General features: G+C 48.4%; 1 protein-coding gene across 1 annotated transcript; it reads left to right on the top strand.

Annotated features, from left to right (window-relative positions):
• The first annotated feature begins 9,173 nt into the window (after positions 1-9,173).
• On the top strand, positions 9,174-16,326 carry NXNL2 (nucleoredoxin like 2). The gene is given in 2 exon segments (XM_004270598.3): positions 9,174-9,802; positions 15,766-16,326. Coding segments are annotated over 2 exon segments (471 nt in total). The 5' UTR covers positions 9,174-9,500; the 3' UTR covers positions 15,935-16,326.
• Positions 16,327-16,850: the final 524 nt, after the last annotated feature.

Below are 16,850 nucleotides of genomic sequence, written 5' to 3'. Positions count from 1 at the left end.
GTGTTGGGTCCCCGCTGCTGCATGCGGGCTCCCTCCAGTTTCAGCGAGCGGGGGCTACACCTCGTTGCGGTGCACGGGCTTCTCACTGTGGTGGCCTCTCCCATTGCGGAGCACTGGCTCTAGGCGTGTGGGCTTCAGTAGTTGTGGGTTGCGGGCTCTAGAGAGCAGGCTCAGTAGTTGTGGCTCACAGGCTTAGTTGCTCTGCAGCATGTGGGATCCTCCTGGACCAAGGCTAGAATCCGTGTCCCCTGCATTGGCGGGCAGACTCCTAACCACTGCACCACCAGGGAAGTCCACCCTTTTTACTAATATTTATAAAGACACTTAAGATTTCTATTTGTCCTTGACAAGTCAAGTTCTAAATTATCTACCCTCCCTTTGGTTTTACCTTCCTGAAATTGCACTTTTAAAAAGATGGTAGAGGGAAGGGGAAGGGTAAGCTGGGATGAAGTGAGAGAGTGGCATGGACTTATATATAATACCAAATGTAAAATAGATAGCTAGTGGGAAGCAGCTGCATAGCACAGGGAGATCAGCTCGGGGCTTTGTGACCCCCTAGAGGGGTGGGATAGGGAGGGTGGGAGGGAGATGCAAGAGGGAGGAGATATGGGGATATATGTATATGTATAGCTGATTCACTTTGTTATAGAGTAGAAACTAACACACCATTGTAGAGCAATTATACTCCAATAAAGATGTTAAAAAATAATAAAATAAAATAAAAAGATGTTAGAGATAAGAATACCTGGAGAAGACCAGGTACAACATTTGCATCTCAAAGACATAGGAGAAGAAAGGCAAGTTCCTCCTAGGAGGTATTTGTTCCCTTAAGGCCACAAAATTTTTCTCAAGACTTACAAGCCTTTTAAGATAAATAGGTGAGGTTTGGAGATTGGCAAAAGGGTTGGTGGGCTTTGGATTGTTTCTGGAGTCACATCGCTGGTCCTTTAAAAACTAAATTGTAAAACAAGGATGGTTGTTTTTAATTCCTCAAAGAATTGGGTGGCCATCTCAATGATATCAAAGGACTGGCACACCCATTCACCTATGTTGGAATGTTTTACTTTCTTTCATTTAGCTTAGGGGAGCAGCCTCCCCCCCACACCCAAAGAAAAAGAAAAAAATTCCTGTTAACGCTCTGAATATCAGCTTTGGTCGGTTTAGTCAGACTGGTGGCCTCCTCCCATCTTGGTAACCCATTTAGAAGCACTTTTGAGGATCCTTCCTGGGTTCAAGAGATTCTTTTAACTATGGCCCTCAGTTGGGCCTTTGAGCTGAAGAGGCTTGCCTACAGCCTCAGGTGGTCCCATTTCTAAAGGTAACCACTTAATAGTGTCTTTAGAGTGGAAAGGCAATTCAAACAGGATTACTAGAATAAGTACTCAAATAAATGAGGGTAAAGGGGAGCAGTAGTTGAAGTTTTAGGTACCTTTTAAATCATTAACCTTTAGTTAGCCTCCTACAACAAATCTTTCAATGAGGCTATTTTGGAATTTTGAAGGCTTTTGGGACTTCTGCATACTAATTATTGAATAAAATAGGTACAATAGTTTGAAATAAGATCTCTATAAAATTTTAACAGTTTATAAGACTTTCCAATTCAAAGGATCCAAGGAACTAGCTCTACAACTATTTTTCCCTGCTAACCTAATTTTAGAAAAGAGAAAAACTTACCGCTATTGTTTCCAGTAGACCCTACAGACAGAGATCCAGAAGACTGCCAGGTTTAACTGTGCAAAAAATGTTTTGGAGTGCCAAAAGAACCCAATTTTAGCCATTTCAGGGCCTGATTTCCTTTAATTCCTAATCAAGTACTTGCAAGCATACATAAACCCAGCTGGTATTCCCATAGGTGGCTGTCTGCCTGGGAGCTGTTTGGCCTTTGAGGTAAAATTTCCCATTATTAACTTGGTAGGCTAATTCAGATATGACATATGATCTGAACAACTTTCTGAGGACAGTGTGGTGAATCAAATGTGTGCTGCTTCTGAGTCTAGCTCCCCAAGGGGTTACCCTTGGGTCAATTCAACTCTCTTATAGGTCTCGGTTTCCCCCTGCGACAGTCTAAAACTGCCGAAGTGCTAATGTTAGGGGAAACAATGACTGAAACAGCCCATCCTGGCCAGGCAAAGACAGTAACAATTTGCATGAGTTATTTTATGACAGGTGATCCTGGTAAGGAACACAGAACTAACAAGCCACCACCAACTGGAAGAATATGGGAAAGGTCGAAAGGAGAGAGGAGACACCAGTCCACATGTCCTACCAACCTCCCAGAATCCTCCTCGCTGTAATCCACCTTGGCTAAGCGGTTGCACGCGCCACAAGAAAGGACCCTGAGTCAGAATGATTGGCCAGAGACAACCCGGAAACTAACCCAATTACCATAAACCCTGAGACTGCGAGCCACGTGGCAGAGCAGTCCTCCTGGGTTCCCTTACGCTTATGCTCTCCACCCAAGTGCCTCTTCCCAATGAAGTCTCTTGCTTTGTCAGCATGTGTGTCTCCTTGGACAATTCATTTCCAAGTGTCAGACAAGAGCCCAGTCTCGGGCCCTGGAAAGTTTCCCCCTTCCTGCAACACTAAGTTATCGGCCTCTGTCTCAGCCCTCATGCCCTCCTTCTGCTCCCCCCAGCCCCCCACAATGGTTGTAGTAGTCAGTCTCCTTGTTCTTTGGAGTTGAATAATTCAGTCTCTCATTTAACTAGCAAAAGTTTTATTCAGACCATATATCAACTTGTTTAAAACAAATTTAACAGAACCCCAGCCATTTATGTTTCCCTGGATGTCCTGCTCAGATGCCTTTAGATCCCTGCCTAGGAAATGCACTGGTGCCCATTATGACTTCAGGTCTTAAGTAAAACAGCTGGAATAAAATTTCCAGGACCGTCAATCAAACAATGAGATCCAATAACAGGAGAACTCATCAGAACACCTGAGAAGTACTGAGAAGCCAGTGCTGTTAGGGGAAACACTGACTGAAACTGCCCACTCTGGCTAGGCAAGCTAGTAACCACCAACATGAGTTACCTTACAACAGGAGGTCCTGGTAAGGAACTCGGAACTAACAAGCTACCACCAACCAGAAGAAGGGAAAGGTCAAAAGCAGAGAGGAGACGCCAGTCCACATGTCCTACCACAAAATTTTATTTGAGCCAAATTGAGCATTATAACCTGGGAACAACCTCCCAGAAAGCTTCGAGAACTGTTCGACCTACCTGTTAGAGGTCAAAGCATAGTTATTTAAGTTTTTGAGACAGAGGGCTGTATGTTAAATGACATATTATTGACAGTTTATGCAATCCAGATCTATGTGTAATGGGTCATCAGGGCCCCTTACAGGATTAAGAAGGAAGATTATTTCCTAAGGAGTTCTCATTAATGCAGACACACAGTACACAATAAACGGGAGGGAGGAGCCCAAATGGGCAAAGAAAAATTTTATGTTTAAATTTTTGCTCATCTTGCTATAGAATATGAATTTTATTTCATCACTACTTATAGAACTCAGAGAACTCACCACAACAGATTATATGTGGACAACGTTCATGCCTGTTGCTGTATAGAACCTCTGAGGACATGATCAAAGAAAGATTGTCAAACTGCAAACCAGGAAAATCCATCAGATTGAAACTGCCAGCCTCATTCCATCATCTAAAGATGCTTCAGACTCAAATCTAGAAAATTTCTCAGCTGGCTTCTCTCCAAAATTGGAAACAATTTATAATTTGCTTGAACTATTAACTTTTATTTTTCCTTTGTTTCCATAGAAATGCCTCATTAAATTACCTGTTTGCCCACATCATATAGAGGCCTAATTTAGATGGAAGCTCACCTAACTCTGCCTCCTGAAATAACACATCCTCATGTTCATCCTGTCCTAAGTAATCATGAGGATATGTGTTTGCTAATACATCATGTTGTGTCTATGTAAATTACTAAAAAAAATAATGTAGATTGACTTAGAATAGTAAAACCTGAATTTGATTATAACCTATCTAAGTTATTCAGTTGGTTAAGTCTTGGCTTCCGGGAATCTCTGCTCAGGGGAATTTTTCAATCCTTGGTTATCATTCTCCTTATAGGCATCATATTAACCTCTCTAGTGTGTTGTATTCCCTTAAGCGTTTTAAATACCTTTCGGCAGCCGCTCACACATCGAATGATATCTGTCAGGATTAGACAACTTGAAGAACTCAATGATCTGACATCCCATGTCTATGATGACAGTGCAACTGCTGGTAACAGTGACTACATGACACTCTGTCCTGACAACTCAACTAGCAGAAACATTGAATATGTGATTCTTCAGCCTGGCTACATCAACAGTGGGAACCCAGAGTAATACTATACTAGTTGGTCACACTCTCAGCCTGCTGAGAGAATGATTAAACCTTTGGCAGTTGGTTGGTGATTGATCCAACTTCCAGTCCTTCTCTCTTCCCTGGAGATCAGGGGGTGGGATTGAAAGTTCTAACCCTCTAAGCACCTGGTTAGTTCCTCTGGTAACCAGCCCCCACCGTTAGGTGTATTCCAAAGGTCACCTCATTAACATAAAAAAGATACATTTATTGCTCTCATCACTTAGGAAATCCCAAGAGTTTTAGGATCTCTGTGCCAGGAATGGCAGACAAACACCAAATAAATATTTTTTATTATAAATCACAACACCACACAAGGTCATAAGGGTGGGGCCTTAAGCCAATAGGACCATGGCCTTATAAGACAAGGAAGATCTCTCTCTCTCTCTCTGCCATGGTGGACACAGTGAAAAGGTGGTCTAAAAGCCAGGAAGGGAGCTAGCACCAGAACCTTGAACTTGGACTTCCAGCCTCCAGAACTGTAGGAAAGTAACTTTCTGTTGCTTGAGCCACCCAGCTTGTGATTCTTTGTTACGGCAGCCCAAGCTGAGTGAGACATGCTGCCATCTTCTCTCACGCCTGCACTTTTCTGTTCCAAGCCATCTGGTGGAGCAATCCAACTGCTTCTAGAATTATCTAAAAGCATCACTGGTAAGAAGCTGGTGGGACCAAGGAACACTTCCTCAGTCCAACACTAGGCCTGTTTTGACTGCTAAATGTTAAGTCCTCTCTGAGAAGCCAGCGCCCACTGAGGATGACTTGCCCATGGCCCCACGGCTCATCACTGACAAACCCAGGCTTCTGTTTGTCACTTCAGTGTCCCTTCCCTGCAATGGGCCAACCTCTCTTTTGAAAACGAGTCATGAAAACCTCATGATACCAATCCCTAATAACACATATTTAAATACAGGAAATAAATAACATAAGCATGAATATTTAAAGCCAGGGAATTTAAAATGTAATATTTGCACACTGAGATATCTAATTTGTTTGCTATGCTGATCAGAGCAGAAACTATTTCCATAGTTCTATTTGTATATTCATAACTGTTAGTAGACAGAAATGAATCATTGTTTATACATTTTGTCAGTGAAAAGAAAAAGTCAACTTTATGTCAAGTAGCCTAAGGTCCCATGTTTTGCACATGCTCCTCTTTTGGCGTGGAGAAGCAATCCAGTGTGTCAACAAAAGGCAGGACTGAGCAGAGGTGCACTGATGGGAACTTCTCAAATATTCCTGCTTAGAAAAGGAATTTCCGTAATGAGAAATAGTCTCATTCAGAAGTGGGGGGAGCATGCATGCTGAACACAGAAATGTAGAGTCATGATTTTACTGTAGAGTTTCTCCCTAGAGAGAATTTGAAGACCCCACGTACCCAGCCAACCAGTAGTTAGCTCTGGAAACGTTCTGCCTTTCAGTCGATATCATGGTTATAAGCAAACCGAGATGTCACAGCCGTTGATAACTGTTCCAAAAGAAATAGAGCCAGACACTAGTTAAAGGCAACTAAGATTTTATTCAATACTACTGCAATAGGGGAAAGAGTTAAACTCAATTCCAAAGGCAAGGACAAGTGGGGATTTATGGCCAAGAAAGGGGGGTTGAGGCATCATCGAATGGAAAATTACTGAGAGGAGACATCAAGGGTGAGGTATTCTTGCTAAACCTACTTAGGAGTCTTGCTGAAGGCAGGCTAGAGTGGTCAGTTCATGGGTGAGGGATGACGTAGCAGGATTCTTTGCTAAGACTGCTGAGGCAGGCTGAGGATGGGCCCCAAGTGAAACCACATCTCAGGGCTTGGTGGAGCTCAGTTTATGTGTTAGCATGGAAAGAATTCAGTGAGAGGCAAAGTGATAGATAAGTGATTTATTTGTATAGGACGTTTGTGAAGGATACAAGCGGGCAGGCAAGAGGGCTCTGCCCGGAGAACTTAGCGGGCTATATTTTTATAATCAAAGGAAAAGTAGGGAGGGGGAGAAGACCACGTTATTCCTCTTTCTTGAGTATACCTCAAACTTCCATAATCAGCTCCTCCTCTACATTGGGCGGGGTAGTTTTTTGGTCTCTACATAGTCAAACCAGGACTGTCACGGTGCTATTCGAATCAGCAGAAGGGTGGTAACATATGCTAAAATATGGTAAATCATCTCAGGTTTCAGTATAATGAGGGTCTTCTACTTTGCTATGTCACCTTTCCCCTACATTTTAGTGCACACAGAGGAGCATGTCCTAGGGGTCTTAATTTACTAACCTCAACCAGCAGGATGCAGGCCTCATTGACTTGATGTATAGTTTTGTTGTTAGTTTCATTATTAAGCAAGCCTGCTTTGTTTCACGATTTTCTGATTGCTTTCTTGAGTGATCATTAATTTACAATGTTCTCCCAAAGCCCCCTAAATTTCCCTCTCTATCTATAATCCCTCAGTGGGATTTTTAAACTAGCTATTTGATTATCCTACTCTATCCCTATCAGAAGGATGAGGCCTGGTAGAGAAGAGGGTTCAGAGGAGCCTGTCTAAAGATCGGTCAAGGAGTGTCTTTAACAGAACCGAAGCTATCAGACAGGAGAAAATGCAGAAAAGATTGCCCTTAAATTCAGGTGGGAAATGGATGATAGGGTAGAGTATGTAAGTAGCAAACTATTTTTATAGTGGCAGGGGTCAGGGAGATGGGGCTGGGGAGGGAGGGCAGGTGTGAGGAAGCCCTCATGGGGCTGCTCTCAAGCATCAGCAGTAAGAATGCTGCCTGGCTCCGTGGAGACTATCCAGGACACATAAGACTGATTAGCAGATGCTAGCAATCCAGGCACTCTTTGATGCCCTGGAAGGAAGTTGGCTATGAACTGATGTGGCACAGCCCAGCTGGGGTTAGGAGTCACCTAATCTAGTTTCCAGGACTCCATTTGTGGTTGCTCCTGTGCTCAGTGGAGGAACATGTGTAGGAGACTTGGTTCCAGAAGAGGCAAGGAGAGGGTCCTGGGCTTCCTTTCATGGCACCTGCAGCCCCCTTCCACCTTAAAGACCAGCCAGTGGGATGGGGTCAGTAGCGAATGACACAAGATCGTGCTTCAGGAAGGGTCCTGGGAAGTCCCTTCCTAGACTGGTTGAGAACACCCATTAGACGCAGAACTGGAGGATGAGCTGAGCTGTGCCTGTGTCCCTCATGAGGAAGGCTCTTGAGAGCAGGGTCCCCTGCTTACACACGCGCGTGCGCACACACACACACACACACACACACACACACACACACACTCAGAGCAGCCACAGGAGGAGGGTCCCTAGGTGAGGAGGGGTGCTGGTGCACTGTTCTCCCCAGGATCCTCTTTCCTGGAGGGCTGTCCCCACTTCACCATGGTACCTGAGTGGGCTGTTCTCTCAGACAGGGACATCCACCCCTCCCCCAGCACTCTGAGGGCACACAGTATTTATACGAATAATTGGGAATTTCTTGGTGGGCGGTGGCACCGTTACTAAAATGAATGTTCTCTACTTACCTCACTGTGGTGATAAAAGAAGAAACGCCAAACATCACAAAATAGTTTTCATGATATTTAGAGTTTAGCTACATTCATCTTAGTTCTGAGTTTTAAGAAAAGTCAGGCACCTCTATATGCAAGATTTATAGTTCTCCTAGTTCCTCTCAAAAAAAAATTTGTTTTTCCTCCGATGCGCCTGTAAATTCCCCTGAGTCTTCCAAGAGGACAGTGAATCAAGGCTTTGGCAGCGCGCTTCATGGAACAGCATCAGTCCTCCGACAGAATTTCCCTTAACCCTGGCTAGTAGCGAACAGTGTCTGCGCATTTTCGTCCCATTTCACTGGGAAGCGGGGTTGGGGGAGGGTGGCGCAGAGAACCGAGAACAGCGAGCGGCTGGGAGGGAGCTCGCGTCTCTTCTGCCCGCGACCCCTCCTTCACCGTCGCTCATTCATTTCGCGCCGCTTCCCTTCCCTTCTCTCTCCATCGCACGCACTCTATTTTCCTCATTCACCTTTGCTTTTCTCTTGTCCCCACGGGAATATAAACTCCGCGAGGCAGGGCGCGGGCCGGGACTCAGGGCGAGAGGAGCGCGGTCGGCGTCCAAGGGCAGGGTGGGATCCTGTCCTTACTCGCATATCTGATGTTTTGTTCACCACTAACTTTTTTTTTTTGCATTAATTTTGAAAACTTAAAATATTGCATCAGAATACTATTTATCTTGGTCACTGAGTTTTTTGGCGCTAACTCCCTTGAATTCTCCCTTGAATTCACTCGCCCCGCGCGAGTGCCTCACCCATTCCGCGCAGGGAGTTGAAACTTTTTTGCTCGCTGTTGAATCCCAGTGCCGGGCACAGTAATACTCTGGTTCTCGGAATAAAACATTCTTTAAGAACCGCCTCCAGTTTCTTGCAGGGACCCTCGCGGTCCGAGCGCAGTACTTCGGGGCAAACCCCAGGAAAGAACAGGGTGTCCCCAACGCCGGGTCCCTGCCCACTAAAGGTGGAACCGCTCTTACCCTCCCGCGCGGGTCGCCGGGACCCCTGGGGCAGGCGGGGAGCGACCGATCGCGGGGTGAGGCGAGCGCCAGCGGGACCTGGGGCGAGGGTGCGACAGGCGGGGCTCAGGGGAGGAGCAGAGGGGGAGGGCATGGGAGAGGGGGGAGAAGAGTGCGTCGCCGGGAGCACGGAGAAGGCTTGCCGCGCACGACCGAGAGCTGCGCAGGTGGGTGGGAGGTGAAGGGGGCTGCAGAGGAGGGCTTTGGGGCGGGACGCGGGGGCAGGAGGGTCGGGGGCGGGGCCCCTCGGCTCCCTGGAGGCGGATGCTGTGTGTGCCGCTGCTGCAGCCGCTGCGTCTGGGGTCGCGGCTGTCTGTGAGTGTACACCCCTCTCCCCAGTACGGACGCTGTTACTCCTGCCGGAGGCCGAGGCTCAGGCCCGTGCCGAGGTCCGGGTGCCCGGCTGTGCGAAGGGACCTAGCCGGTCCCTTCGGCTGGCTGCAGGTGGACGGTGACCGCAGGTGACCGTCCGCCTGCAGGTGATCAGCCACCTGCGCTCACTGCAGCCCCTCCTCTGCCTCGTTTTCCCGCAGGTGTCCGTGCGCTCCGACTCACCTCCCCGCGTCTCCCGGCTGGTGTCCTCCCGCCGCAGCTGTCCAGGCTCCCGGCCATGGTGAACGTGCTAGGCGGGCGGAGCCTGGTGACCTAAGACGGCACGTGGGTGGAGGCCGAGGCGGCGCTGCAGAACAAGGTGGTGGCTCTGTACTTCTCCACGGGCCGGTGCGCGCCCAGCCGCGATTTCACGCCGCTGATCTGCGACTTCTACGCGGAGCTAGTGGACCAGGCGCGGCCCTCCGGGCCCTTCGAGGTGGTCTTCGTGTCCGCCGACGGCAGCGCTCAGGAGATGCTGGACTTCATGCGGGAGCTGCACGGCGCCTGGCTGGCGCTGCCCTTCCACGACCCCTACCGGCAGTGAGTGGGGACGGATTGGGGGTTCTGGGAGCTGTTAGGCGCACCCCCCAACCCCCATCCCAATCCCTCATCCCTGTGCTTCTCCCAGCTACCGGGAGCTCTTTGATAACCCCATCCCCACGCCAACCCGTTCGAGCCTCTCTCAGCTACATCGTAGTCTCTGCTTCGGCTTCCCAGGGAGGCTTTAGCGGTTGGCTGACAGGGAGCATCTGCATCACCATGGGCGCTTGGTGAGCCTGGGCAGTGGCCTCTAGCCTCTGACTCAGTGGGTCTGAGGCTCCGGGAATCTGAATTTATAAGGAGTTCTGGTGATGCTGATGCTGCTGTCCAGGAAGCCTGCTCTGGTAAATCACAGCCCGGGGATGCCCCATCCTACAGCACAGGAAGATACCGCCCCTTATCTGGAGAGCGGAAGAGGGAGACCCAGAAAGGCCACTCAGGTCAGAACTGGAGACCATGGGTTGACTGCTGTGGGCCAGTAGTACGGGACTGGAGGCCGTACTACTTGAGGCTGAGGACTCAAGGGCTGGAGGAACTTAGTGCCAGGCCACGTTGCAGTTTCATTTTTACTGGCAGTGACTGAAATTTCATTAAGACGTCTCCTGCTCCTATAACTGTAGAAAGAAGCAGGTTCCTGGACTCTTGAGGAGACGTGTCAGAGGTGACAAAAATCCTTGCTCTCTGAAGGGATCTTGCCCCACCCTTGCTTTAGACAAGATGTAACATGGCAGGAAACCTCAGCTCCGCTGGATTTCAGAGTTTGTGAGCAAACTGGAAATTGACCCTAGTGCTCTATTGGGTGTGGTCAATGAGCTCCATGGAGAGGAGGAGGGAGAAGCGGGGGAGGTGGTAGGACCTGGGAGGGGGAGGAGGAAAAGGAAGGATGTGGGGGCTTCCCTGGTGGCGCAGTGGTTAAGAATCCACCTGCCAATGCAGGGGACATGGGTTCGAGTCCTGGTCCGGGAAGATCCCACATGCCACGGAGTATCTAAGCCCGTGTGCCACAACTACTGAGCCCATGTACCACAACTACTGAAGCCCACACGCCTAGAGCCCGTGCTCTGCAACAAGACAAGCCACCACAATGAGAAGCCTGCAACACAACAAAGAGTAGCTTCCACTCGCCACAACTAGAGAAAGCCCACATGCAGCAATGAAGACCCAGCAGCCAAAAATAAATAAATTAAATTAAAAAAAAAAAAAGAGGGGCTTCCCTGGTGGCGCAGTGGGTGACAGTCTGCCTGCCGATGCAGGGGACACGGGTTCGTGCCCCGGTCCGGGAAGATCCCACATGCCGCAGAGCGGCTGGGCCCGTGAGCCATGGCCGCTGAGCCTGCGCGTCTGGAGCCTGTGCTCTGCAACGGGAGAGGCCACAACAGTGAGCGGCCTGCATACCACAAAAAAAAAAAAAAAAAAGGAAGGATGAGGGAGGGACGGAGGGAGGGGGAGGGGGAGGAGGGGGAGAGGGGAGGGGGGAGGGGGAGAGGAGGAAAGGGGGAGGGGAGAGGGGGAGGGGTAGAGGGGGGAGGGGAGGGGAGGGGAGGGGAGGGGAGGGGAGGGGGAGGACTTTGTGGAGGATTTGCAGAGAGGAATGGAGCACAGGCACCAATTGTCTGGCATGTTGGGGGTCTCCTCTGGTGTAAGAGTCCACATGTAGGTTTATTGCTCTTCACAAAGTACATTACACCACCGTCCCTTAACAAATATGGAGGTGAATTTCTGGGTTTTGTTTCATAGCAGCATGTGTTGCATTTCTCTGGGGATTAATATTCAGTTGTGGCATTTCCTCCCCCCCCCCCACCAAATTAATTATTCTGAGATGGTTTTCCTTCTGGACAATTAAAAATGGAAGCTAACTTTGGAAAGTTCCCTGGAGGAGTCATTTCCCCCCAGCACATGCTTTTGGTGATGCCGAGGAAGAAGTGAGGCCCAGGCCCTCGACGGTGGGGGCGGGGGTGCCTGCTTCCTGAGGCCTCACTCACAGCAGGATTAGGAAAGTCTTCGATGATAAATCCAAATGCCCGTGATTTACTGGCGGAAGGATTCATATACCTTCACATCTAGTGGTGCTAAGTTTTTGATTTGCTTAGCGTTCAAGTTATACACAGCTTTTGAAAGAACATACTTAGTTTTGAAGCTGACAGAGTGACAGTGTTAGTAATAAGCTCAGGCCCTGGGCAGAGCCCAGCTGTGGGACCTATTCGTGGGGTGACAGTAGGTAAGGTATTCAATCTCTGAGTATAATGATACCTCACAGGACGGATGAGGACTGCGCTGATGCATGAATTCAGAGCGTTGTCAGCTGGTTGTGTACCAGGACTTTGTGTCTGTTGCCCATTTCACAGTTTTGAGGAACAGGGACTGGTACTCCTGGCTCTGGAACCTGTCCTTTTGGCTACGGCTTCCTCTCCCAGGGGACACTGAGCCTCAGCACAACCTTGCTAGGAGTGGGGTGCGGGGGGTTGCCGTGCTCCCTCCGCTTCCCAGAGGGAAGCCTTATCTGGTCAAGGCCCATTCAGTCCACTACAGGTGCTGAGCTGTTCAGGGCACAGGCAGCTGCACTCCGCCAGCTCAGGCTGGCCAGCCTGAACTTGGAGGAATCTGGAGCGGGGGGGTTCTTTGGGGGGAAGTTAGCTCCTTTGCCTCCCCCTTTCCAGACTGAACTTTGTTAATCCTGTCATTGCAATTTATAAGTTAGGAAATGCGGTATTCTGTGGGAAATTCTTGGAGCTAGGCCCTAAATTCTGTTCATCCTAGCCTGCATTTTGGAATCAGATCATGAGCAAAAATGGAAATAACTGCCACCAAGGAGAACTAAAGAATGCAGGAAGCCTCCAGGAGGCCTTTTCGGAAGTTCTTAATTTGTGCAGAGCACGGCATCTGCTTGGTACTGTGAGAAGATGGGTCCAGAACCGTCATCACCAACCAGTCATGGTGAGGGACCCCAGGCTGTCTTCCCTCAGAGGCCAAAGCACGTCATCTGCTGTCCACTGGATTTCTGCTGACCAGCCTGAGGCTCAGGAGGAGATAGATCACCACAGAACCCACACACACCCCCTCCCGCCTGGGTTACCCCAGGCGTGGCTGGAGATGCCGCTGCAGATGCACCTGCAGGAAGAGAATGCCTAGAGCCACTCACCTGTCCTCAAGGTCGCGTGGATCTTGGCTGTCCAGTGCAGCCGGCATACAAGACCCGGCCTAGAGAGGCAGATGTTTACTGACGTCCCTACAGCTAGGGGCAGCGCGGGCCAAGGGTGGGCTCTCAGGGCCCGCCCAGATGCCTGTGTGCAGGTAGGCAAGAGGCCTGAGAGGGGAGACAGCATCGAAGACCAGGTTCTGTCCTGCCTTCCTTCCCTTTGTTATGGGCCCAAGAGCCAAGTAACAGCTTCTGACTTTGCCAGCAGGAATTTCTATCACTTGCAGCCTGGCATGTGAGACCCACTCAGTCCGTGTCTCGCACATTCCCCTCCAGCATTTGACCCACGATCACCTTTCCACCTGTGTTCTGCCAGACTGGAAAACTGATGTTCCAGAGCACTCCACACACTTTTCCATCTCCACAGGTCACACACATGCCGTATCCTCCAACCCTGGAGCCTCTGCTTCTCTGCCTAGTAGCTCCTCCTTTGTGCCCCTGGGGACACGGGGAGCATGTCTGGCCCCAGAGTCCTATGCCCTCCATAGCTCGAGCCAGTGCCACCCCTGTGCTAAGGGTATGTGTCCGGGGGGGTGGGGGTGGGGGCGTGTCTCTGTAGTCTCTAATGTTAGACCAGACATTGTTCAGTGCTTGGCGCCTGCAGGGCACTTGTTTGATGGATGCTCGGAGCAAGTAGAGAGATATGTTCTGTAATGGTCTGCCGGTGGCTGAGATGGAAAGAGACTGGAGACAGAAGTTGCCATGGCAACCCAGAAGCATTTGTGCCAGGGATAAGGATGTTCTGCTTTAGGTGGAGGGAGGGAGCCAATGCTGCAACTGCACACAGAGCGAGGAGGAAATGAGCTCTCAGATTTCCCCGAAACGGTTAAAATTCTCAGAGTTATCACTTCATTCTGCCCAGCAACAAGGCTCTTTCCTTTCTGAGGCTTGGTCTATTCTCTCTGGACACAGTGCCCAGAGGAGATGGAGATGACTTCGGGGGCGGAGGGTTGTTATGTGTCTTTCCCACATGGTTCCAAGGTTACAGCTCTCCCCAAGCAGAGGCTGCCAGGGTGGGGATTTGAGGACCCACACTGGGTGACTCTTTGAAAAGAAGCTGGAGCAATGAACTGTCTTCAAACCTCCTTCTCGCTTCTCAAAGCCCCACCTGGTTCCTGATATCCCCGTGTCGTCCCTTTTTCCTTCCAATCTTGGTAGAGCTCTGTTTTTTAGTCTAAGAATCAGGTTTGGTTTGTTGCTCACCCCATGTTTATTCATTTCCTTGTCCAGTGATTTCTGTCCTCAATCTTCTTTTGCCTTCTTTCTACTTTCCTTGTAATTGCTTCATCATTGTTTTTCTAGCTTCTTGAATGAAATGCAGAACTCATCTATATAGAGGCCTTTTAGTTTTGGATAAGAGTGTGTAAGACATAACTCTCTGTGTCTAATTGTATCTATAGCTTGGGACCCATAGTATATGGGTATTATGATTTCATATATAATATATGGTTATTTAGTTTTTAACTGATTCCAAAAATTACTGCTTATTGGTTTCCAATTCCATTATGTCATTAAGTGGTCTGTGTATCACTGATTATTTGAAATATATTAAGATCCCTTTATGACCGAGAACATGACTGGTTTTGTCACCATTTCATAGATGTTTGAAAACAAGGCATATTTTCTCTCCATTGGGTATAGGTACTGTTTTTTTTTCCTGCTTGAATTAAGATTTGTCTTGGCCTTGGATACTGGAAAGCAGCAGGAAGGGCCTGATGGAGGCGTCACAGGGGAGATTTAGTAACAGGAGGGTCTCAAGTGCATTTTTCCTTCCACTCAGTTTTACAGCCCTGAGGGCGACAGATGAGGGAAATCAGACTACAGTTAATGTGAGGCCCTGGCAAGCTGGCTGTGGTAACAGGACAGGGATTTTCACCCAGCTGTCCTGTCTTGAGGGTACTAATCCCTGTGAAGGTTATGGGGAGACTTGCAAAACTAAGAAGGCAGAAGCTCCTTTCTTTAAATGAATACAAATAATTTTGTGAAATGGTCACTCAAGGGGTTACATGCGACAGTAAAATGTTTCACCCATAATGTTAATCAGTGTGTCCTTGAATCTGTAAGGCAAAAAGTCTAGTAAGCCTTTGTATTTATCTAGAACTCATGGAATTTTAACTTTTGCTATTATACGTACCTGATGTATTTAAACCTCCTGAGATGTAGGAGGGATACAAATTTATTGGGTTATTTGTGGGTTTAAAATTGCGCTGTGCAATTTGGCAGCCACTAGCCACATGTGGCTACTTAAATTTAAAACTGACTAAAACGGAATTCCCTGGAAGTCCAGTGGTTATGACTCAGTGCTTTCACTTCCGTGGCCCGGGGTTCAATCCCTGGTCAGGAAACTAAGATCCCACAAGCCGCTTAGGGCAGCCAATAAATAAATAAATAAATAAATAAATAAATAAATAAATAAATAAATAAATAAAATTAACTAAAACCCAAAATTCAGTTCCTCAGGCTCACCAGCCAGATTCCAAGTGCTCCGTAGTCACTTGTGGCTGTGGCTGTGACATTGGGCAGCACAGATGCAGAACAGTCCCATCACTGCTGACATTGTTCTGCGACAGCACTGTCTTGGACCCAGCTAGCAGCAAGAAGAAAAGAGCCCAAAGGAATACTCAGCCCAGTGGGAGGGCTCACCGGGCAGGCTGGATTCTAAGGCTTTGCAGGCTCAGCTGGCACTGGGGAGGCGCTGGTCCCTGCAGACGTGCAGTGGCCTGTCCTGTCCCACGCTGACCCTCGGTCGCCCTCTTCTCTCCCACAGTGAGCTGAGGACCAGGTACCACATCATGGCCATCCCCAGGCTTGTGATCGTGAAACCGAGCGGGGACGTCATCACTGACAAAGGGCGGAAGCAGGTCCGGGAGCGGGGGCTGGCCTGCTTCCAGAACTGGGTGGAGGCAGCTGACATCTTCCAGAATTTCTCCAGTTGAGCTGGGGGGATCTCCGGGGACCTGGGCAGGTGTGTGTCACTCCTGTTGCTGCAGCGTGAACATGACAGAGAAGAGGAGCATCCTGTTTCCTTTCTCAACGCTGGTGGTTTCTTTCAGGCAGAAGCACTCAGCTGTGATGGAAAGAAAATATTGCTCAGGGAATGCCCTCCCTGTAGCCTTGTTTGTAGTTATTTTTATTATTCTTATCATAGCTTTCTTCACATGAGCTTAAGTGTGTTCACATTGAGCTATTGGAAATCTATGCAAAACATGTATTTATACAGGCTCTTCAGGTGAAATAGCATATTTATTGATACATTTTCTGGAGATGCCTTTATTTTAATGATATGCTTTCACAAGTATATTTATTACTACAGTTTGCAGAATCTATTTGCTTTAATAAACAAACCTATTTCCACCTGGAGCCCTCTGATTTCCTTCTTTTCCTGGCAAACCAAGTGCCCTTAGGAGGAAAGTGAAGCACTCGAGAAATACCATTCTCAAACACTTTGTTCAGTTTTTCAAAGGGGATAGTTTTAATTTTTTTATTATTTTATTTTATTTTTTAACATCTTTATTAGAGTATAATTGCTTTACAATGGTGCATTAGTTTCTGCTTTATAACAAAGTGAATCAGTTATACATATGTTCCCATATCTTTTCCCTCTTGCTTCTCCCTCCCTCCCACCCTCCCTATCCCACCCCTCTAGATGGTCACAAAGCACTGAGCTGATCTCCCTGTGCTATGCGGCTGCTTCCCACTAGCTATCTATTTTACGTTTGGTAGTGTATATATGTCCATGCCACTCTCTCAGTTTGCCCCAGCTTACCCTTCCCCCTCCTCGTATCCTCAAGTCCATTCTCTGGTAGGTCTGCATCTTTATTCCCGTCTTGCCTCTAGGTTCTTCTGACCATT

The sequence above is a fragment of the Orcinus orca genome, chromosome 6, assembly GCF_937001465.1.
Source record: "Orcinus orca chromosome 6, mOrcOrc1.1, whole genome shotgun sequence".
NCBI classification, from domain to species: Eukaryota; Metazoa; Chordata; class Mammalia; order Artiodactyla; family Delphinidae; genus Orcinus; species Orcinus orca.
This window is presented reverse-complemented; position numbering and strand designations above follow the sequence as displayed.